Raw genomic sequence first — 25,727 nt, 5'->3', positions numbered from 1 at the left:
CAGATCTCTGAAAGTTAGAATGCTTCACAAGATATTTCAACATTTTGTGCCATCACTTTGTTATTTACACATATTTACACAGCATTTACAACCACGGTAACATTTCACAATCCAAGGCCACATGGAAAACATACATACAGATTAAAACATTTGTACAGCATATCACACAAGGCTTTAGCCTTCACATAACTTTAGTATCTTCATTTTATCTTTACAGTGGACATTGGTTCATAAGGGATGACCTTGTATCCTTTTCTAGAATGCCACTCGAACTGGCTGACAACATAATATTCAATCTAGTACATGTACTTCCTAAACATGAAGCTGCTTTCTGAGTGGTGAGGTTGTATCATTTTGGAAGAACGACTAGCATTCATCTTTCCATTAATATTGAAGGTTGTGAACAACAGAAAACCGTAGGAGCTGACAGGTTGTGTGACTTGTATTGGATATTATGGAATGACTTGTTTGGGATTTGAAATGTGGAAAATACATGTATATGAAAAAACACATTAGTTAAGCAAAGCAAAAACTTAAGCTTTTTTTGTTACCATTAAACAGTGCTCAAATATTCAAACTTTACAATCTCGTCTGTTGATAAAGTCGTACATAGAGAAAAGCTGTGCAAAGACAGCTACATGGACTGACACTTACACAATGAATGCAGTTTCAGTTATTTTATGCAAAGCACTGCTCAAAGTTCGAAAAACTCATCCAAAAGCTTATTTCAGATTAAAAACTTCCACGATTGCCTACAGTACTTGGTTGTTTCCCCGTGAAATGTCGATGCTTCTGAATCAACAAAAAATTATTGTGAAAACATAAATACAAGTACAATCCTACAAACAAAAACAATATATATATATATATATACATCATATTTTATGGCTGTGAGCATTTGAAACCATATGAACAAAACAAAAAAAATCATCCACTAAGTTAACTATTGCAAGTATCACACAACAGAAAAAGTAAACAAACATAAATATTGTTTAAATATGTGATATCTATGATTTGTATCCTGTCTGTACAGATTTGTGCGTTCAAAAAGACAATGTGTTAAGATGTTGACACTTAATATATCTTGTACTACAGCACAATTTTGCACCAGACATCCCACAGTGGATGCTCCTGTCCTAACTCTATCTCTTCATCATATATTAACATTTTCATATTCCATCACCTGATCATTTTTATCCTTAGCCTTATAACTCTTGGAGCAGTTTCACAGAACTTGAACGTCATCACTTCATAATTTCTCGTAACTATTGTATAAAAACACCCTGGTTATGGTTCCTTTGTTGTCATCTACCAGGCCTAAATCACACACAGCCACTGTAACATCATAGATCAATAACCAAAAGTAAGTCAAGCCCTTTTGGGCCAGCCCCATGCACCAATTTTGTGATGATTTTAATTTAGTGCTTCATACATTAACATCGTAATCTGTGAAAAAAGAATAGAAAGAACCTGGTTGTACTAATAATTCTTCATATGAGTTGAGGAAACTTAAACTATGCAATTGTGCCTTTTAAACTCAAGGTAAAACATGCAACATCTACAACAAACTACCTGAAAAAGCTGTTGAAACCGGTTCACTGGGCTGATGTGTACGCTGCTGACTTTTAGATTTCTGCTAACACACTATGAGAACAGAGGTGAAAGATGATGGTAAAACTGACTTGAGACAACGGGCACAAGGGTCTAAGACATAACAGTTTGTTGAACAACACACACATTGGTTTCTTTTCTCATACAAACATATTCACTCTCAAAATATCCTGTCCTTCACCACACTTCATGTTAGAAAAAGACAGGTCATAACAAGTTTTTTGCTTCCACTTGCTCAATGTTTTGACAATACATTCTAGGCAGTACTCAAAAATACAGGACAATACTGTGGTGGGCCAAACAACCATAGTGTTGACCTGGAAAGGCCTGGGTTTTGATGTTAGAGTCTGGACATGTACAAGGTGTAGATGACACTGTAAACAGACTAAAAGTGTGGGTGTCACATGATGAAGATTAACCCATTTCTGGACTGTATTGGATCCTGGGTCGTTGACCTTCTATTTGTATTAGTAGAGAATATACTGAATGGTGAATGTATTAAAAAGGGTTAAAAAAATCCTGTCTTTGGAACAGTAGAGTATGTTTCCAATTGTAGAGTGACAGTCAGATGTATAGCTTCTGAGAGGAGAGAGAAGAGGCTGTGTCAGGATTTGTAGAGCAGTCTGTGTCAGGAGTTGCAGACCAGCCTCTGGTAGTGAGGATACACTTCCTGGTCAGGAATATGAAGGGAAAACTCCAGAGCAACAAGCACGGCTATTTCATATCCTAGCATTTCTTTTCTGTGCAGCCTGAACTCATCCTCGGTACACTGTGAAATGAAAAAAAAAAACAAACAAGTGGATAACTGCAGAAGAATGATTTGAGCAATAGCAGGTTACATGTCAGTATTCACAACGAGGGTGCACCCAAATAATCCATGACATTCCTCATCTGTTAAAAACACACATGATAAACAAAAAGAAATCTTAAGAATTACATGTCCTGTTAAAAATGACTTGTCTCTCATATGACCAGTAATAATGCCAAAGTCTCCCTCTGTTGTGTGTAAGATTTTCATATGACCAGTAATAATGCCACAGTCTCCCTCTGTTGTGTGTAAGATTTTCATATGACCAGTAATAATGCCAAAGTCTCCCTCTGTTGTGTGTAAGATTTTCATATGACCAGTAATAATGCCACAGTCTCCCTCTGTTGTGTGTAAGATTTTCATATGACCAGTAATAATGCCAAAGTCTCCCTCTGTTGTGTGTAAGATTTTCATATGACCAGTAATAATGCCAAAGTCTCCCTCTGTTGTGTGTAAGATTTTCATATGACCAGTAATAATGTCAAAGTCTCCCTCTGTTGTGTGTAAGATTTTCATATGACCAGTAATAATGCCACAGTCTCCCTCTGTTGTGTGTAAGATTTTCATATGACCAGTAATAATGCCAAAGTCTCCCTCTGTTGTGTGTAAGATTTTCATATGACCAGTAATAATGTCAAAGTCTCCCTCTGTTGTGTGTAAGATTTTCATATGACCAGTAATAATGCCACAGTCTCCCTCTGTTGTGTGTAAGATTTTCATATGACCAGTAATAATGCCAAAGTCTCCCTCTGTTGTGTGTAAGATTTTCATATGACCAGTAATAATGCCAAAGTCTCCCTCTGTTGTGTGTAAGATTTTCATATGACCAGTAATAATGTCACAGTCTCCCTCTGTTGTGTGTAAGATTTTCATATGACCAGTATTAATGCCAAAGTCTCCCTCTGTTGTGTGTAAGATTTTCATATGACCAGTATTAATGCCACAGTCTCCCTCTGTTGTGTGTAAGATTTTCATATGACCAGTTATAATGTCACAGTCTTTTTTTTTGAAAATACAATACGCACATGAATATAGGAGAGACCTTAACCATCTTACAGCAGCTGATATCATATCTTAAGCCAATTACAGTGATCCACTTTTCAATCTTAGGAAAAGAGTTTTAGAGGACTGATGGGGTATTTGTTTGAGGTTGCTAACATTACTGATATTTTAAAGACCAAAAATTTCAAAAGATACACAGGTAAAACTATCCTCATTATTGCTTTATTAACTTCAGACAAAATGCGAGAGGGTTCAGAGATGAGAGAGGGTTTATCGAATTCTTCAACCTTTTCAACCACCTGTGCAACCAATATTTTCCAACATTCTGAGAGAACTATGGCATGCAGAGAAATTATCTGCACACTTTCATGAAACTTGCATCTTTACTGACACAAATAAATCATTTTTGGTGTCATTTTCATAATAATTGTATGCATAAATTCCACTGAAAAAAGTGCTGTAGAGGTTGAAATGGTTGAAGATTTACATTTAATACACGCATGTATGGCCAGTGGCTATGTAACCTGTGACATCTTCTAACTCTGACCTGTATAAGCTTTGACAGATCTGCGCCTTTCACATCATTCAGCTTGGCAGACAGCATCAGGCAGGCTCCAGCACACAGTTTACGGTTCTGCTTGGTTATCAGATGCTACAACAAAAACAGGAATAGTCACATCAAATCTACCTTTCTGTATGAGCCATGTTCATTCACACTGGCCTTGGCTCAGAAGTAAAGTGAGCTGTAATATGTTTCAAGTCTCCACATTTCAGTTTAAGTCTGATGGCTTACATGTTGTGTAAAAAAGTATTCCTATCCTCACCAGTGAAGGAACGGTCACTATTAAGTACACTACCAGTACACTGTGTGAAGGAATGGTTACTATTAAGTACACTGCCAGTGCTCGAGTGAAGGAATGGTCACTATTAAGTACACTACCAGTACACTGTGTGAAGGAATGGTTACTATTAAGTACACTGCCAGTGCTCGAGTGAAGGAATGGTCACTATTAAGTACACTACCAGTACACTGTGTGAAGGAATGGTTACTATTAAGTACACTGCCAGTGCTCGAGTGAAGGAATGGTCACTATTAAGTACACTACCAGTACACTGTGTGAAGGAATGGTCACTATTAAGTACACTACCACTACACTGTGTGAAGGAATGGTTACTATTAAGTACACTGCCAGTGCTGGAGTGAAGGAATGGTCACTATTAAGTACACTACCAGTGCACCATGTGAAGGAATGGTCACTATTAAGTACACTACCAATGCAACGAGTGAAGGAATGGTCACTATTAAGTACACTACCAGTGCAACGAGTGAAGGAATGGTCACTATTAAGTACACTACCACTCCACTGTGTGAAGGAATGGTTACTATTAAGTACACTGCCAGTGCACTGAGTGAAGGAATGGTCACTATTAAGTACATTACCGGAGCAACGAGTGAAGGAATGGTCACTACTAAGTGCACTACCAGTGCACTGTGTGAAGGAATGGTCACCATTAAGTACACTGCCAGTACACTGTGTGAAGGAATGGTCACTATAAAGTACACAAACAGTGCACCATGTGAAGGAATAGTCACTATTAGGTACACTACCAGTGCACTGAGTGAAGGAATGGTCACTATTAGGTACACAACCAGTGCACCGAGTGAAGGATAGGTCACTATTAAGTACACTACCAGTGCAACGAGTGAAGGAATGGTCACTATTAAGTACACTTCCAGTACACTGAGTGAAGGAATGGTCACTATTAAGTACACTGCCAGTGCAACGAATGAAGGAATGGTCACTATTAAGTACACTACCAGTGCACCGAGTGAAGGAATGGTCACTATTAAGTACACTTCCAGTACACTGAGTGAAGGAATGGTCACTATTAAGTACACTGCCAGTGCTCGAGTGAAGGAATGGTCACTATTAAGTACACTACCAGTGCACTGATTGAAGGAATGGTCACTATTAAGTACACTACCAGTGCAATGAGTGAAGGAATGGTCACTATTAAGTACACTACCAGTGCACTGAATGGCCTGTCTTACAGTGTTTTCGCTGTTGTGATTTCGTGAGTCTTCCAATGACACCTGAATCAAGTGACAATGTAAAAGGTATATCCAGTGGACCGATAGTTTAGGCTGATCTTTGCAGTTCAACAGGTGCAGGCATAAACAAGAATCCTTGTTACTCCAAGACAATTACATGTATACCCAGTGTTTGGTTAATGTCTCAAACTGTTCACAAGACATTGAAAGGATTTACATGTATCTTAACCACTGTAATTGAGTACCAAAATCAAATTACATAAACAAGATATAAACATGCATTTTGCATACAAGAAGAATTTTCATACAGAATATGTAGCCTGAATGTTACTTGAATTCAAAAGTTACCTTCAAAGTTAGTTTTTCATAATACACATAAGACTGTGCCACTGTCCACAGATCTACTCCGCACTGAAATAAAAAAGGTTAGTATTAAAATCATCGCAAATAGTGTAACATCTTGTCATGAACACAGGAAAACCTTCCTGCGCAAAAACTTTGGGGCAACATTGATATTAATCAGGCAATAACTGTGAAATAAAATGAAGTCAACAAAAAATCATCTACATTTGATAAGGTGCCAATAAATATGTTTGTAATTAAGTTTATATTCACCTTTTCTGCAGCAATTCGTTTCAACTCCCTCTTTAAGCTGTGAAATACACAACACACAGAACAGTGAGACAATAGGAATATTTTCACAACTGTGAGTATTACCACATATAAAAGCTATATATTATCATGAACACTCCATGAGTACTCCTGTCAATTATGATGTCCTAAATCTGAAGTTATGAATAGTTAATTCAACTTATGGTAATGTACTGTTGTTGTCAAAAACTTTTCGCTTTAATGACAGCAGTCAGGTTGATGGTAGTGAAAGCTGGGTAGTACCTAGGATAAACAAAAATCCACAGTGACAGCCAATACAGCTGGATGTGTTCTCAGCTCCACAGTGTGTTCTCAGCTCCACAGTATTGGCCACAGTGACGGCCAATACAGCTGGATGTGTTCTTAGCTCCATAGTACTGCCCACAGTGACGGCCAATATGGCTGGATGTGTTCTCAGTTCCACAGTATTGGCCACACTGATGGCTAATACAGCTGGATGTGTTCTCAGCTCCTTAGTCAAGGTGTAAAGACACGTATCACTTTGTCAGCGAGAGCTCTTAAACAACATCACTGGCTGAACTATTAATATATACATATATACAGGCATTTGTACAAATATGAATGTTGTTTTTACCTGCGTAATTTGCTCAGGGTCAGCTGAATTTGTGGGAACTTTTCATGAAACCTTTCATTCAGCTCCTTCTTTAGCTCTGATGGTCTCACATAGTCAATCACAGAGGTCTAAGGAAAGAGAAATAGTAACCATGGTAACTAGAGTTGAATGGTCTCACATAGTCAATCATAGCGGCATGGAGAAAGATAAATGGTAACAATGGTAACCAGTGTTGAATGGTCTCAAAGTCAAGCACAGATATCTGGAAAAAGATAAATGGTAATCGTAGTAACCAGTGTTAAACAACCAAACCTATCACAACACTATTTTCACCACATGGTTCTCGGCATATACTGCACAGTACGCCACAAGCTACCTTGGTTTTAAAAATGTGTTTAGCTGTGGTCGGGGCATATGTACAGGGCAACTGCTGATCAGGGTCTCATCTCACCATGTGCTTAGCGATACTGTGTGGTTGGAGATTATGTACAGTGAGACTGCTGACCAAGGTCTCATCTCACAATGTGCTTAGCAGTACTGTGTGGTTGAGGATTATGTACAGTGAGACTGCTGATCCGGGTTTTCATCTCACAATGTGCTTAGCAGTACTGTGTGGTTGGGGATTATGTACAGTGAGACTGCTGATCTGGGTTTTCATCTCACAATGTGCTTAGCAGTACTGTGTGGTTGGGGATTATGTACAGTGAGACTGCTGATCTGGGTTTTCATCTCACAATGTGCTTTGCAGTACTGTGTGGTTGAGGCATATGTACAGTGAGACTGCTGACCAAGGTCTCATCTCACAATGTGCTTAGCAGTACTGTGTGGTTGGGGATTATGTACAGTGAGACTGCTTACCAGGGTCTCATCTCACAATGTGCTTAGCGATACTGTGTGGTTGGGGATTATGTACAGTGAGACTGCTGATCCGGGTTTTCATCTCACAATGTGCTTTGCAGTACTGTGTGGTTGAGGCATATGTCCAGTGAGACTGCTGACCACGGTCTCATCTCACAATGTGCTTAGCAGTACTGTGTGGTTGGGGATTATGTACAGTGAGACTGCTGACCACGGTCTCATCTCACAATGTGCTTAGCGATACTGTGTGGTTGGGGATTATGTACAGTGAGACTGCTGACCAGGGTCTCATCTCACAATGTGCTTTGCAGTACTGTGTGGTTGGGGATTATGTACAGTGAGACTGCTGATCTGGGTTTTCATCTCACAATGTGCTTAGCAGTACTGTGTGGTTGGGGATTATGTACAGTGAGACTGCTGACCAGGGTCTCATCTCACAATGTGCTTAGCGGTACTGTGTCGTTGGGGATTATGTACAGTGAGACTGCTGATCCGGGTTTTCATCTCACAATGTGCTTAGCGGTACTGTGTGGTTGGGGATTATGTACAGTGAGACTGCTGACCAGGGTCTCATCTCACAATGTGCTTAGCGGTACTGTGTGGTTGGGGATTATGTACAGTGAGACTGCTGACCAGGGTCTCATCTCACAATGTGCTTAGCGGTACTGTGTGGTTGGGGCATATGTACAGTGAGACTGCTGATGAGGGTCTCATCTCACCATGTGCTTAGCGATACTGTGTGGTTGGGGATTATGTACAGTGAGACTGCTGACCAGGGTTTCATCTCACAATGTGCTTTGCAGTACTGTGTGGTTGGGGATTATGTACAGTGAGATTGCTGACCAGGGTCTCATCTCACAATGTGTTTTGCGGTACTGTGTGGTTGGGGATTATGTACAGTGAGACTGCTGATCAGGGTCTCATCTCACAATGTTCTTAACAGTACTGTGTGGTTGGGGATTATGTGCAGTGAGACTGCTGATGAGGGGCTCATCTCATAATGTGCTTAGCGATACTGTGTGGTTGGGGATTATGTACAGTGAGACTGCTGACCAAGGTCTCATCTCACAATGTGCTTTGCAGTACTGTGTGGTTGGGGATTATGTACAGTGAGACTGCTGATGAGGGGCTCATCTCACAATGTACTTAGTGGTACTGTGTGGTTGGGATTATGTACAGTGAGGCTGCTGATCAGGGGCTCATCAAACAACACATAAATAGGGCTGCATGCACGTAGCTACCGTGGCCACGAAATACTTACAGTATTGGTTGCTAGAAGTGCTGAGCATGCTTTGTGAAACCGGCTCCAGTACCGCAAAGTTCATGACTGTGCTGTATTATGTTACCCTTGTCTCTGTGTTGGATGCCACATGGTACTGCTCATGTTTTTTATTTTTCCAAGCAGTACAGCACAATTCCAAAATGCACATCATACTGGCTTTGCTGTGTGTTTATGGGTTCAGTTTCGTAGAGTAAGTTGTTACTTAATGACTTAAGAACACCTTTGAATCAAAGAAGTTCAACTTCTGAAAATCTAATATAGAACTAATATGTTTGCGACAACTACATCTCTTCCTCATTAGAACATATGTGACAGGGATCTGTGCAATTGCTGAAACATAAAACAAGCAAAGTACTTACAATGTAGGAGGGGAAGGTCATTAGAGTGCGGTAACTTCCTGAACTCAGCTCAGGGTCATCCAGTGCACAGGGGTCATAACCTGCGTCAGGCTCCTCTGCAACTGGAACAAGGGAGGTAACTCTGGCATGAGTAATAAGGGTTTGGATAAGAGAATCAGCATGATAAATAATCCAGTAACCTTTAGCAACTGTACATAGACTTGAAGTTACTGGGTTATTTACGTACTGTCAAGCAATTGAGTTCACCCAGAAATCATAACAGATAACACATCAAGATCCATGGAGTTAACTATTACTGCCATTGTTTAGTGCAAATGTTTAGCCACAAGCCACTGAGAAATAAACCATCAGTATGTGATTAGTGAGTTGCCTGTCCACGAGGCTTACCATTAAACCCATCTGTGTTATGTATAGGTACATGTATGCTACATTGTAATACATTTACTGTACATGCATTCAGCACATTTTAGAAGCCCAGTTTCAGACTGTAGGGTGCTGTAGCCCCAACATACTTACAATATGGCCACACCCTGTTATTATAAAACACAGATGACAATGTAATGCCAATTTGTATCCAATGAATCAAAAGATGTAGAATACAAAAATCTTCCCCATGCGAGACAACTGACGCTCATTACCTGTCCTAATTGCAACATTGTGTGACTATCAAAGCACAAAAGCAGAACATGCATTGCCAAGGCTTCTAGGGCAGGAAAGCACCATAAAGGTTTTACACTTGATGTCCACTGCCATTGAAACATTGCTTGATTTTCCCATACTCAAAAACAAAACATACATTCCCACCCAGAGGCAGAACATGTACCCACCATAAAAACCTCCATACCTGATGCTCATTTATCATTTCAACACTGGCAACATTGCCAGTATTCTGTTACAAACAAGAACATCATACCTAACTAGATGCAAGGAAGCATTCTCAAGGTGTCAAACCTGCTTAGGATTAGACAGACACTATGACAACCTGCCAATTAGAAAGCATACAAGCAGAACGCGAAATGCCACTTCCATGCATGAGTACATGCAAAACATGAATTGATTCACAAAGAGTATGACAACTCATGTCATTAATATGACATTACTCAATCAAGTGCAGAGTAAAGCATGAACTCAACACCGCTACAACTGAGAAAGTTTCCTGACATAAAACACCCTGTACACAAGAAAAAGTGTTCAGTAATAACACTGTCAGCCTTTTATCTATCAAAGACCACTTTTGTAATCCAGCAAATGTATGTATGGCGAGTTATATGCACATGAGGAAGGGAAAATCTGTGGCAGGACACTGGTGATTTACAGAGGCTGCAGTTGTGAAAATGGTAAAAGCAGAGATATTACATTTGGAGTAAATCTAATCAGATTTAATTTGCAGTGAGCATAAGAACCTACATGAGTTGTTAGTAGCAAGTACAGGATTGTCAGCAAGTCTACAGAGATCACATATACTGGTACACCAATAATGAATATACACACTACACACACATACAGAAAAAGCGGATGTTAAGGGTATTCCTCTAAAGCTCACACAAAACACGGGGAATTACCTTTCTCCAGAATGGATGGGGTTGTGGTCATTCTCTGTGCTAGGGTAGGGTCATAAGAGAAACTTCTGTGTGCCAGGACTGGAGAAGTTAGCATACGACATCAAACATTAGTATAAAAATGGTCAAGGATGCTTGACCAATGGTCACATGAGACTTCAGACATTTTTTGCCTGTACAATGGAAAGTAACCGTACATGTGCACAACTTTCAAAGTTGATTCGTATCAAACTTTGTAGCTCAGGAAACAAAATGATAATGAGTGAGAGTAGAACTTTTTGCACAACTTTGTTCATGATGTTACTTTTGAGCGTATGAAACACTTATAAACCCATCCAGTACAACTGATTTCAGACACCTCTAGTAAGGTGTGTCAGAAGATGGAAGCCATGAGAAGAAATGACATGACTAGAAATGAAATGACGTGGCCACCACATAGATCAACTAGGTGGAGCTTGTCACATACTCGCTGAGTTTGAGAGAGGTGAAATGACATGAGTGGTGGCTACTACAGATCAACTGGGTGGAGCTTGTCACATACTCGCTGAGTTTGAGAGAGGTGAAATGACATGAGTAGTGGCTACTACAGATCAACTGGGTGGAGCTTGTCATATACTCGCTGAGTTTGAGAGAGGTGAAATGACATGAGTGGTGGCTACTACAGATCAACTGGGTGGAGCTTGTCATGTACTCGCTGAGTTTGAGAGAGGTGAAATGACATGAGTGGTGGCTACTACAGATCAACTGGGTGGAGCTTGTCACATACTCGCTGAGTTTGAGAGAGGTGAAATGACATGAGTGGTGGCTACTACAGATCAACTGGGTGGAGCTTGTCACATACTCGCTGAGTTTGAGAGAGGTGAAATGACATGAGTAGTGGCTACTACAGATCAACTGGGTGGAGCTTGTCATATACTCGCTGAGTTTGAGAGAGGTGAAATGACATGAGTGGTGGCTACTACAGATCAACTGGTTGGAGCTTGTCATGTACTCGCTGAGTTTGAGAGAGGTGAAATGACATGAGTGGTGGCTACTACAGATCAACTGGGTGGAGCTTGTCATATACTCGCTGAGTTTGAGAGAGGTGAAATGACATGAGTGGTGGCTACTACAGATCAACTAGGTGGAGCTTGTCATGTACTCGCTGAGTTTGAGAGAGGTGAAATGACATGAGTGGTGGCTACTACAGATCAACTGGGTGGAGCTTGTCATATACTCGCTGAGTTTGAGAGAGGTGAAATGACATGAGTGGTGGCTACTACAGATCAACTGGGTGGAGCTTGTCATGTACTCGCTGAGTTTGAGAGAGGTGAAATGACATGAGTGGTGGCTACTACAGATCAACTGGGTGGAGCTTGTCATGTACTCGCTGAGTTTGAGAGAGGAGAAATGACATGAGTGGTGGCTACTACAGATCAACTGGGTGGAGCTTGTCATATACTCGCTGAGTTTGAGAGAGGTGAAATGACATGAGTGGTGGCTACTACAGATCAACTGGGTGGAGCTTGTCATGTACTCGCTGAGTTTGAGAGAGGTGAAATGACATGAGTGGTGGCTACTACAGATCAACTGGGTGGAGCTTGTCATATACTCGCTGAGTTTGAGAGAGGTGAAATGACATGAGTGGTGGCTACTACAGACCAACTGGGTGGAGCTTGTCATATACTCGCTGAGTTTGAGAGAGGTGAAATGACATGAGTGGTGGCTACTACAGATCAACTGGGTGGAGCTTGTCATGTACTTGCTGAGTTTGAGAGAGGTGAAATGACATGAGTGGTGGCTACTACAGATCAACTGGGTGGAGCTTGTCATGTACTTGCTGAGTTTGAGAGAGGTGAAATGACATGAGTAGTGGCTACAACATAGATCAACTAGGTGGAGCTTGTCATGTACTCGCGGAGTTTGAGAGAGGTGAAATGAGTATCCTTCAATGCCGTGAAAAAGTGTCCGACCTTTGAACAGCTAATTTATATGCTTTGTCTTTTGGGCACACCCTTCACAGTCATGACAAGTTATAATATAAAGTACTGGATAAGAAATTGTATCAGACAATGTACAAGAAAATGTATAGGACAAAACCGCTGGGGAAAAGCGACAGCGTAAAGATCACAGATAAACGTAGTAACACAAATTCAGCGGACAGAAATTAGAAATGTTCCCTAACCTGCTATAGCACCACATGTACATATGGCCTGTGTCAAATAATTGCTAAATTTTCGTTTGCATTAAATCTTTTCCCCTGAAATATTAACATGTAGGTGCAATTTTTACAAAATGGGGCCTAGCTCTACCTTCCATGTGAGACACCTGTGTGTGTTCCAGCTCTACCTATGGAACCTCCTACCTGATCTGTCACTGTTTGTCAATATGCTGAAAGCTACAACATGTACATACATATGCATGTAAATAATTTATAATTATAGCAAACAGCATATGGCTTCAAAGCTGCCCAGGTAATGATAATCTAACAATTACTTCACAGAGGCCTCTGTTATCCTTCTCCACAATCAACACCTTTCCTAATACAAACACCAGGGTTGGCACACTGCAGTGTTTTAATGGTTTAATGGTTTAAAGTGGGTTGGATGAGTGGTTGGGAGGGGAGTGGGGGAGGGGGGAGATGGTGGAGCTTAGGAAAGGTATTTTAGAACCTTTTGGCTTTGGCATTTGTGGACAGCTCATCCTGGGCCATAACCTTGATCAGTATCAATGACAAGGCCTGTAACAGTTGATGAAAACTGTCAAGGTTTCCCATAATTCAGGCCCGAGAAGCTTCAAGACGTTTCAAGAAGTGCACTTTAATAGTTAAGTAAGCCCTTAACTTCACATAACAAATATGGTTTTATAAAACTAACTCCCAGTGCTCTCAGCAAAGATTGATGTTATTTCATGTTTCATAATTCCCTGATCATGCTCTGAAGTTTAGTTCATGCTATTAAAACTGAATACACGTTGCACGTTAGTAGCAAGTCTGACCATCTGTAAATAAGCACTCAAGAAATGCCAAAGTGAGCGTGGAATCAGTGTGCTTACCATGATGCCCTTGGGTATCCAGCAATGCCTGCTCATGGTGGTGTGGTGACCTGACAATGTGCTGGTACCGCGATGGCACCAGAAACTCGCTGTATGATACATCCTGAAACATCAAACAAACATTCCTAAGTAACAATGTACGTGCACAAAATCCAATTATTTGCAGTCAAATAACGTACAGACTTGCACGCTGGTGGAGGCAGGTCTTAAACCAGCATCACACAGTATAAATCATTACAAGCGTCGTCTACCGCTTATTGTCACCAGGGCCCCAACAGACAGTGAGAGCAAAGGGATTTACAAATTCCTTGTCAAACAATGGGATTGAACCCACACAATGGGTGCTTCTGTGTTAGGAGTTGCACCTTGTACCTTATATGCACTGAGATACATCTCATTTCCCATTGAAGTGTACCATGTTGTTTGAAAAAAGAAAAAAAAAGCCTTACCGTTCTCTTAACTGTGGATAGTAAATTTGATTTCCTGCACAAGATATGATGAAGATACACGAAGATGTGAAGACATACGTGCCATCCACCCTGCTGCAGCACTATCCACCTAGGTTGATGTTCAATTTATGTCTAATCCCACAAGAGAGAAAACCCACCTGCCCATCCTCTGTCCGTGCCAGCACCTGGAGGCCAAATGTCAACATATCCTCGTAAGTGGTGGAGATAGGGCGAAGGCTAGTCCCCGACGAATGACGAACACGTACAATCGGAACGTCCTCACTGATGTCGGGTCTACAAGAAAACATCACACAACATGAAGTCAGAAGGCATGTCAAGATATGCAGCATTTGGCCATGTTCAAGATTTCCATAAACGTAGTCTGGTTTGAATAGTCCATTCACCAGTAAGGAGAATTTTCCATTAAGCTAAGATAGTCACTGTTTTCATATCTGTACAAATTAAAGATGTATTTATAATAAGGCACAGATTAACTGTAAATATTATGTGTCACTAAAGACAAAATGTGTGCATGATACCACAGATTTTCAGCCAAGATTTCAACTAGGTTATTCGTCATCCAATAATTATAAATAAAGTCAATGATTTAAATGGAAAGAGGCAGACTTTAAACTCCATCATTCATGTAACTTTCCTCCTGAGTATACAAAACTAGTCCGAAAAAGTTGGACTGTACAGACAGGTTACAGTATGTCATAAATTAAGCCCATGGTCACCTTATTCATTCAGACCTATGACAGCATGTGCTGGTGAATCGTACCTGCGTATGCCATGCTGAGTGGCCCTGTTGTAAGCCAGGGTTGAGGATACCACCACAGGAGCCTTCTTCTTGGATACCATTACCACTCTGAAACAGATAAATGCCACTTCTATATCTGCTTGTGCCACTTTGAAACAGATAAATGCCACTTCTATATCAACTTGAATCACTCTGAAACAGATAAATGCCACTTCTATATCAACTTGAACCACTCCGAAAAAGATAAATGCCACTTCTATATCAACTTGAACCACTCCGAAAAAGATAAATGCCACTTCTATATCAACTTGAACCACTCTGAAACAGATAAATGCCACTTCTATATCAACTTGAACCACTCTGAAACAGATAAATGCCACTTCTATATCTGCTTGTGCCACTTTGAAACAGATAAATGCCACTTCTATATCTGCTTGTGCCACTTTGAAACAGATAAATGCCACTTCTATATCAACTTGCGCCACTCCGAAAAAGATAAATTCCACTTCTATATCAACTTGAACCACTCTGAAACAGATAAATGCCACTTCTATATCAACTTGTACCACTCTGAAACAGATAAATGCCACTTTTATATCTGCTTGTGCCACTTTGAAACAGATAAATGCCACTTCTATATCTGCTTATGCCACTTTGAAACAGATAAATGCCACTTCTATATCAACTTGTGCCACTTTGAAACAGATAAATGCCACTTCCATATCAACTTGTGCCACTCAGAAAAAGATAAATGCCACTTTTATATCAACTTGAACCACTCTGAAACAGATAAATGCCACTTCTATATCAGCTTGTGCCACTCTGAAACAGATAAATGCCACTTCCATATCAACTTGTGCCACTCTGAAACAGATAAATGCCACTTCTATATCAACTTGTGCCACTCTGAAACAGATAAATGCCACTTCTATATCAGCTTGTGCCACTCTAAAACAGATAAATGCCACTTTTATATCAGCTTGTGCCACTTTGAAACAGATAAATGCCACTTTTATATCAACTTGTACCACTCTGAAACAGATAAATGCCACTTCTATATCAACTTGAACCACTCCGAAAAAGATAAATGCCACTTCTATATCAACTTGAACCACTCTGAAACAGATAAATGCCACTTCTATATCAACTTGTGCCACTTTGAAACAGATAAATGCCACTTCTATATCTGCTTGTGCCACTTTGAAACAGATAAATGCCACTTCTATATCTGCTTGTGCCACTTTGAAACAGATAAATGCCACTTCTATATCAACTTGCACCACTCCGAAAAAGATAAATTCCACTTTTATATCAGCTTGTGCCACTTTGAAACAGATAAATGCCACTTTTATATCAACTTGTACCACTCTGAAACAGATAAATGCCACTTCTATATCCGCTTGTACCACTCTGAAACAGATAAATGCCACTTCTATATCAACTTGTGCCACTTTGAAACAGATAAATGCCACTTTTATATCAACTTGAACTACTCTGAAACAGATAAATGCCACTTCTATATCAACTTGAACTACTCTGAAACAGATAAATGCCACTTCTATATCAACTTGCGCCACTCCGAAAAAGATAAATGCCACTTTTATATCAGCTTGTGCCACTTTGAAACAGATAAATGCCACTTTTATATCAACTTGAACCACTCTGAAACAGATAAATGCCACTTCTATATCAACTTGTGCCCACACCCAGCCATTTTTGCCCATGTGTTGCTTATAGGGAAATTTTAACAATGTACATTCAAACATGTAAAAAAGGATTACATATAAAAGTACACAGTAAATAACGAAAGTACATGTAATTCTGAAGAGATTCACTTTTACATTCCCAATAGTTCAACTTTAATGACGTCATCCTCAGGAGAAGTGTGTCATTAAGATCATTAAAGTTGAGATCATCAAAATGAATTTCCTCAGGGTTACTTTCCTTACTTATTTTGCTGAGCTGTTCAACTAGAAGTACACACATGTACATCAGATACATCAAATCAAGAAAAGAAAGTCCTCTGCCATTGTATAAAAAGCCTCCAGATCTGGAACAACAGTCCTCATTGGTCAATGGCCTGAAGTGACAAGTGTCTCTTTACAACAGGACGAAGTCATATCAGATTTACCGTTCATTTCTCAGTAGCCGCCGTCTCAAGCGATCAATCAGAATAAATCTGATTTCTCTAGTGCCTCGTGTACTCGAGTCACTGGAATCTGCAGAGATGGAACTCGATCTCCGAAGTCGTTCAGCTGCAATATACAACAACAACTGTCAAAGAAACAAACAAGAAAACTCTTGATCATTTGCCTCATTCCTTTTTTCATAATAGCTCTATGCTGTTTAAAATCTTTAATGCTCACCACAAAAGACATTAAGTAGTAACACAACTTCACATATGCTCTTACTGACAGAGCTACCCCAGGCTATGCCCAGTTTCCTCCCACCGTTAGTTAAATACATGTATTCTTGAAAGGAGTTTTTTTCATAACAACATTTGATATTGGTGCCAAATACTTGATATATTGAACATTTCAGAAATTTAAGAAATTCCTTTCACAACCCTGTAGGAATAATCTGGACACGTATTGTTTAACAAACACAGCTTTTCAGACTATAAATCAACCAGAATGTACCTGATATAATCGGTCTACACTTTGGTAAGGGAGGCAGCCATTTTGATAAACTCTTGACTTGAATGCATATGATCATTTAACAAAATTGTTTCTTATGAATATTCAATAGTCTGCAGCCGTCAAAATCACAGTCACTAACCCACCTCACTACACTAAATGAAAAATCACTACTAATTTCCAAAAAATAACCAATTTCTGATACCAGCAGTTCCAAAATCATCTTGCATATGTGTACAGTACTAGTGGAGCGTGTGCCTCTACATTCCAGTTTAGGCTGTGCACACAATGTATAATGATGTCAGTGTAAGATTAACACAGACAATATGGCATCAACAGATACAAAAGGTAAATCTCAACAACTTTGAAACAAAATTCTATTGTTCAAAGTTGATCCACAGTTATGGTGTGGACACACCAACTTTCTTTAAAATATTTTCATACATGAACCTGTGTATTCAAGCAAAATTAAAAACTTAGAAAACTAAAGCTTAGTGTACAGATAATCAAACTAAAAGTGACAACTTCAGTTTATTATTGTGGTTATGAGAGGACATACCGACTTTCTCGAACCCGGCCTTCACCTGAGAGGAAGTAATCCCAGATTCATGCCCTAGAGGCAGCTTCTTTCTCCCAACTCGCTCCCGATCTCCTGAGTAGGAGCTTGCCCTAAAAACACATCAGTAAAAGTCAGTTTATGGTGAACTGATGGTCACGCAATAGAGAGCACACAGTAGCTGCTACACAAGAAACAGATACATTGTAAACAGTGAAGTACAACATTTTGTTGTAGGCACTAATGACCAAAGATCATTAGTGTTATAATAGGGCTGCACCAAATTATCTCCCTTGAGGTCACTCTCCTGTTTAAAAGGTGCGTTTCTAGGAGTAAGCCGAAATTAGATGGGACCTCTGAAAATGGCTAATAGCATGTTTTAGGAGTTAGAGCTGCATAAGCTAATTGAAAACCTAGCTTTAAGACAGATTTGAATTATATAAACTGATCTGGAGAGCCCAGGATAAATATTATGGGCTTTATTAACACACTCACAGGTAATTAAAAACATTAGACGGTTTCGGCGATTCTGTCAAATGTATATATTTTCTATGTAAGCTGAAAATATCAACATTTCTACAACTGTCAAACGCTAATATGTTTTTGTTTTACTTTTAAACTTCTCTTGGTTTCACCTCTCAAAACTAATCTCGCGTTATGTCATAGATGCTCTTGTGGGAAAAGGGAGGTAACTCAGAGCAGGCCTATTGTTTTCACCTCCCTTTATATACTAGCATTTCACTCGACAATATCTTTAGGAAACTGACATGTACATGTATATATATATATATATATATATATATATATATATATATATATATATATAAGCCTAAAATTCATTCTTCTTAAATAGTCAAGCTGTTTTATTTATCACCTTCTACATTCATTTATTTATTTAAACTTACTTAAGCAAGTCAATAAAGATAAATAGCACAAACTATAAAGCTAGTCTTAACTTTTTTTGCTTCCTGAAATGTTAAATCGACTCTGGAGTGGCAAGTTGGAATCATTAGTTGTTATGAGGTTAAAGTCAGCAGAGGGTTCAACAAAGTCGTTATGTGGGGAGCACTAGGGAGGTGGGGAGGGGTGAAAAATAACTTTGCACCTTTGTCACTTCTGTACAAATTTTAATACTGCCAAATGTCACATGAAAAAAACAATAGCTGTAAAATCATGCTAGTAACAAATGATCTGGGCACAAACCTTGGGACACAAAACCTGTTATAAACTGTGCAATGAATTTTCTGATAGTAACAATTCAACACACTCCCATACATGTAGTGCAAAGACTTTATAAATACCCACTGATATAACACCATAAACCTTTCTCTTCGAAATACACAGTGTTTCAATATACAAATTATACATATACAAATTACGCGTATCTAATTTTACCATCTACGCCTATTCTAGAGTATCATTTTTACACAACAAATCTAATGTCTGAATTACATGTAAATCTAAACTAGAGCAAACTATATAACAAACAGTATCAAAAGCACAACTTTCCATTGCGCAGCAGCACATTGCTTTAAAAAAACAATGGCCAACACACTGGCTGAATAACCTTCGGCCAGAAGTACATGTACAGTTCCAAGAGTCGGTGTGTTAAAAGGTAATGGAGGCACAGATCTTTAAACAATTGGTGGACAGATAGACAGACAGACAGATGCCAAACACTATAAACAATATCCCCAGGTCAATTTTGCCTGAGTGGACAGGTAAAGACTCTATGTCACTTTATTATTGTTTCATGTTTTTTACCCTTCCTAAACCAATAAAGCATTCATGTACACCCAATCCTTCTTGTATGACACAGATGATGCAAGCATTTGACAGGAAAAGTCAGCAACTCCTGGATTGTTCCAGAGGAGTTAACTCTGTAAGACTTTAGAAAAGCATTTAAAGCACTTTAGGACTGATAAAATGCCTTCATCATCATTCACATTAACAAGGGTTATGCACACAACACAAATTGCACTTTGTTTTCAGATTTCAGATAATCTCTCTGAAGACTAATTACAGGTATAGTCTTGATGGCACTAAAACTTAATGCTTACTCATACTGTAAAACATTTCAAGGTATACCTTCAAGATTTAAAGTTAAGATTTAACTTGAGGCAGATACATGTGCAATGTAAATTGAGAGGATCGAGCGGATGAAGAGGATGGAACAGAGGTGTGAATAAATGTGGCATTGGTGAAAGGTTAGATAACAGTCACAAGCAGGTATAGAAGCACAAAGCATCTTCTGACAGAAATACACAGGCAGATATTTAACTTCGAATAATACCATTTTCACACCACAGTCAAACCACAACAAACAGCCATGTCCATTAAAACTAGGGGAAGAAATGCCTGTACAGTTACAAAGATGTAGATTTTGAGTTATGACATACAGCAATGACAACAGTTCTTGTCTTCCTCATGGTACAATTACTATCTTCAGCAAACATGCTGACCTACATGTACATGTAATATGTCTTTGTGTCAATGTGTCAATCACCTATGTGATAAACTGCACTTTTTATTCATTTCAATTTCTTTGTAACAAGGTCTTTTTTTTTAGAACATTTCCTTCACTGTTACTTGAAGGTCTTCATTCAAGAGAATGCTTAAAAACACAGCTTAAGCACGGTTGTGGTTGGTTATAGATTTTGGGATAGGCTTTCTTTTTTTGTATAATTGTCATCCACTTCAAAGTCCTGTTTCCTGAACCAATACCTGATACAGTCATAAGGTACTTTTTGGAATCCAAAATAAATCAATCCAAGCAGATTTTAACTTTAAAATTACATAATGTGGAAAGTATACTGACATATATGTATGTACCATTAACAGATATGAAATTTCAAGACCTGCCTACTGACCACAACATTTCTACACTGACTTGTGACATGTTGTAATGTCATAACTCAAAGCCTTCATATCAAAGCCACAATGTACAGAAAGGGGAAAACACCTTAATAAAGCTGGGGACCCGGTCTTTCCTCCGTCCTGAAAAGAGCTAGAAAATGAAATGACAAAATTAGCGCAAATATTGGACTGAAGATGACATAACACAGACCACTGTAAAGCATAGTTTCACAAAGTCAACTCAGGCACAGGATAGTGTTTTTGAATCAGAAATGTGCACATAAATTTACATAAAGCTGGACAACTCTTCACTTGTGGAAAAACGGTGATATTATAAATTTCAAATTGTTCTGATTATGTCTGCAGAGTGAAAGTTAAAATAAAAAATGTGCAGACAGACACAAAACATCACCACTTGCTACAATATAACCATGGTATGCTTTTTGTTATTCAAAACCAATCACTACCATACTCTTACCAGTTTAGGTAGCCTGTGAGCCCAGTGCTCTTACTTGTATGTATAGACCTACAGGTAATTTATCCACCCAATTCAGTCTAAAGAGGAGTCCTCATACAGTACTTACTCTAAGACCATACGAGACTCACATAGTACAGGCTTTAAAGCACTGAGAAAACACGAACTGTTTCCTTGAACAGACCTCTGGCAGACACACACACATAATGAATGCCCATGTTTTCCATGTGCTACCCCTACTAACACCTAAACAGTGGCCATGTTCAAAAACAAAGAAAACGTGTGAATACTCTTACTAGACAATGGTTGTAGATGCAAAATAGTACTTTTACATCTTTATTGTGCCACACCTACATGATGAGATACATGCAAATGTAGTAGAAAGTGCTCTGGTCTCTTTTCCTCCTTCTATGAACTTGCGATGAAAAGCTGGATCCCCTATGGCTATCAATATATCCTCAGAGTTCATCATTTGAGTTTATTAATGTCATTCCAAGCTAAGAGTAACATGCACACTGTGGCTCCTCTCAATGAGAGCAGAAGTATAACTATAAATATAAACATTAATATGTAGTGCATGAATCTGTCACACACAAAATCTTTGGTCACCACAAACAGACAAGTGACCTGAGCGTTTGGCCGAAACAATAAATATAAACTCAGGGCACAAAGGATAAACTATATCAAAAAGGCTGAAAGAGGTACGGCTCAAGTTGCACATACAGTGTATGTGTATATAGATTTGAATGCTTTACACACCCCGTGCTGGAGGTGAAGTGTGCAGTGGACATGGATCATCGCGGATGTGACTGTTTATACATATCACAGGTACCACATGTACACCAGCCTGTACCCCTGGCTGCTGGCCAATCCTCACAGTTTAAATTCTTTATAAATGTGCATTCACAAAGGTAAAGTTAAACTGCTCTATACATGAATATAGATCTGTATTGGAACTTGTCCTACATACTTAGCTGCTTGACTAAACATTTCAGTCTCAGACACCTGTAGAAAATATTTATGTACCAGTAATAAATGACCAAGAAATTCCTAAATCATTTGTTTCGAAGTAAACCTAATTTCACATGATTATGGGCTGACAAAGCTAAGAAACTAGCTGTGAACTATTAATTTTGGGTAAGGGGTAGTTCTCTTGGCAAGCGGATAGTTCTCTTGACCAGCAGATAGTTCTCTTGGTCAGCAAGTGTCCTTAACTTATCCCTAGTCTGGGTTTTCACTCTACATTTCTTTGTTTGACTGGGGTTAACTGACATTAACATCTTTTGACTGGGGTTAACTGACATTAACATCTATTGACTGGGGTTAACTGACATTAACATCTTTTAACATTATTTGGCTCACACATCACAACGGCGTCTCATTGTTACAGGCTGGGCCCAAAGCCAACATTTTCATAACACTACCTCACTGGAATGCCATTCTTTCACCAAATAGAGTTCACTATGAAAGGGGAAGCATTATATAGCCTAATAAATTAGACATTTTATGCTAGTGATACATCTCAACAGAGGTCAATGCCAAAACAGGGTATTTTCCTAACTGCACTTAGAACCTTCGAAATTTTTCCTTCCTAACATTTTCTCAATCCCCATTGCCTGAGCAAGAAAATGGCAATTGAGAAAATGGGAAAAGTGGGAAACATTACGGAGGTATTAAATACTGACAGGGAAATACCCAGAGGTTTGGGATGTTGTATCCATAGCAATTCCACAAAAAATTACTCCACTTGCCTCTAGCTGGTCACAGCTACATCATAACATCTCCCCTTCCTGTTGACGTACCCAACTTTGTAATGGTAATCTAAGAAGGGATCATTTCTAAAAATAAAGCATCCAGGCCAAGTGGTACATGTGCTGTAATGTTTTCAAGACGGCCATCTTGGTGGAATTCTGTAGCTTCTTCTTTCTGTGTATGCATGCTTGGGGTTTAACATTGTACCTAACAATTCTTCAGTCATATGATGACGAGGAGTCATTAGGTTTGTGTACATATGTTGAGCCTTTGTGGCAAAGGGAGTCCATCTCGCCAAAGTGCTGCCGCCACTGAAGCATTATGCCGAAAGCACCAGACATGACACCCCACCCACCTCACATTATCCTGACACTGGGCCAACCAGCCATGTTTCCTTGCTCTAGCCTCTCACCACTGAGTGCCAAGCAAAGCAGCAGCAACTACCATTATGAAGTCTTTGGTATGACCCAAATCGGTCTGGTCTACTGACTCTGAGGCACATGCTCTAATCATTACGCCACCAAACAATTTTTTTTCTAACAGGGTTAATCTATTGACACATCTTTGCAAAGCACTTTTTAATTTTCTGTGATTGGGTTACGTATATATCACAATTTTGCACTATTTAAAATAGAGACAACAACAAATTGTGGAGTTCAGGGGTTTGACTGTTGGAGACGATTCATGTGTTCACGTGACCTTGTCAAACGACGTTGAAATTACTGGTGATACTATAGCCTGGAGACATGGTGCTCGTGGAACTTTAATTCATTAGATTACCATTACAAACCTGCATGTGATAATGGGATATACGCCTAACAGCTCATGCATCACTCTATACGTCCGCTTTACATCACTGTCAGTCCACCACTAGCAAATTTTGTATACAAATCTTGAACAACAGCAAGGTCGCTGTGGTCATGGTAATAAGGCAGGAGGTGATGTCAGAAAACACAAAAAATCTCAATCTTTGTTTCTATTAATGCTTTATACACTTTATCTAAAGTATGCACAACACTAGCTCAGTGATTACATATACTACCACAGCCCTGTCTTGATCCTTGAACATCTCTGTACTTCCCATGCTGGCTTCAATACACTAGTGTTGACCAGCGAATAATGTGTCTGTCCAAACTCATAGTCGATATGTGTCCCTGTGTGCCTCATCCCTAATAAATCTTGACAAGCATGAAACTGGTGGAAACTGAATAAATTTGAACTCCAGCAGTCATCTTTGAATGCATACTCCTTGCAGTGAAGGGAATAACATGGTGGTTGGAGTCTGAATTTGTCTAGCTTCCCCCAGTTTCATGCTTGTGAGGATTAACTAGGGATGATACACATGGGGACTCCAAGCAGGAATCTATAGCTGAGATGAATATGATTACGAACAGACACATTATTTGGCGGGCAACAGTAGTGTACTGAAGCCAGTCCGTGAATAGATGATACAACCTGAATTTGACCAGCTAGAGGTAATACTATAGTGGAGTGCTTATTCAGGCCTCCATCTTTTTCTTCACCATTTAGAAAATGGCGAGGTCTGCAAGCTGACCAGCCATGAATAAGGCCTATCCAAATATTCCTCAACTTACAGTCAGTGTACTCAGGCTAACTATATTTCTAAAATATAATGTAGCTCTATAATCAAATTAGGTTACGATAATAATAAAATTGTCGGGCCTGTGAGAGACACTAGTTCACGAGAGTTCCGTGGGGAAGGGGGGGGCGCTCGCGCATATACTGGAAGTTGGGGTTAGAAAAGCTCATGTACCGCAAAGATTCTAACCCCGACATCCGGCATATGCTCGAGCGCCCCCACTTGGAACTCTTCTGAAATTGTGTCTCCCATAAACCCTGTAGCTTATATAGTTCATGGCGCTGGCTGGTCATTTATAAAGGCGTGGGCAAAATATTAGTTTATACTGTCACAACATTATAGTTTGTTCTATAGGCTACCTCCATCTCTTGTATGTGACGGCAGGGTCCTCTTTAGCGGTAATCAGCTGTGTTACTGACGTCGGCGCCGGCATGGAGGTGGATGAAATGTCAGTTGCTGAATCATCAGAAAGCTGGGAGACATTCTTTCCGCAGTCTGTTGTCAGTGTTAAGAATGTTGTTTGCCTGGATGTGGCCGGTTTCGATGACGGTAATATTGTAGAGGTGTCGGTGTGTTCTGTGAGTGACACACACCTTCTGTCATTGCCAGCATCTGACACATCGTGCACATTCACAGCACACCGCGCGACGGATTCTTCTTCTTCCAACAACCCTATCGCCGGCGATAATACGATCTCTTTTCTCTCCGATCCATGATTTGAACAGTTGAATATGTTAAGCTTAGTGTCACTGTGAGTTCCATCCAGGGAAATGTTCGAAAGAAAGTTGATAGCGGCGAGCCTTCGTCGTTCTCTGCCCGAATGCAGACGCCGTTTGTTTCGAGCAGCCGCCAT

At 39.6% G+C, this 25,727-nt stretch overlaps 1 protein-coding gene across 1 annotated transcript; it reads right to left on the bottom strand.

Annotated features, from left to right (window-relative positions):
- Positions 1–1,796: 1,796 nt before the first annotated feature.
- LOC135469716 (CDK5 and ABL1 enzyme substrate 2-like) lies at positions 1,797–25,727 on the bottom strand. The gene is made up of 14 exons (XM_064748278.1): positions 25,234–25,727; positions 21,154–21,198; positions 18,195–18,304; positions 17,131–17,254; positions 15,021–15,107; positions 14,398–14,533; positions 13,791–13,893; positions 10,761–10,838; positions 9,199–9,299; positions 6,721–6,827; positions 6,090–6,126; positions 5,823–5,885; positions 3,969–4,073; positions 1,797–2,380 (listed from the first exon to the last, which is right to left on the bottom strand). The coding sequence occupies exons 1-14, from the start codon at positions 25,725–25,727 to the stop codon at positions 2,240–2,242; spliced, it is 1,731 nt and encodes a 576-aa protein (XP_064604348.1). The 3' UTR covers positions 1,797–2,239.

This window comes from Liolophura sinensis, chromosome 7 (assembly GCF_032854445.1).
Source record: "Liolophura sinensis isolate JHLJ2023 chromosome 7, CUHK_Ljap_v2, whole genome shotgun sequence".
Lineage (NCBI taxonomy): Eukaryota > Metazoa > Mollusca > Polyplacophora > Chitonida > Chitonidae > Liolophura > Liolophura sinensis.
The sequence above is the reverse complement of the archived record's forward strand: the minus strand, read 5'-3'. Positions and strand labels throughout refer to the sequence as shown.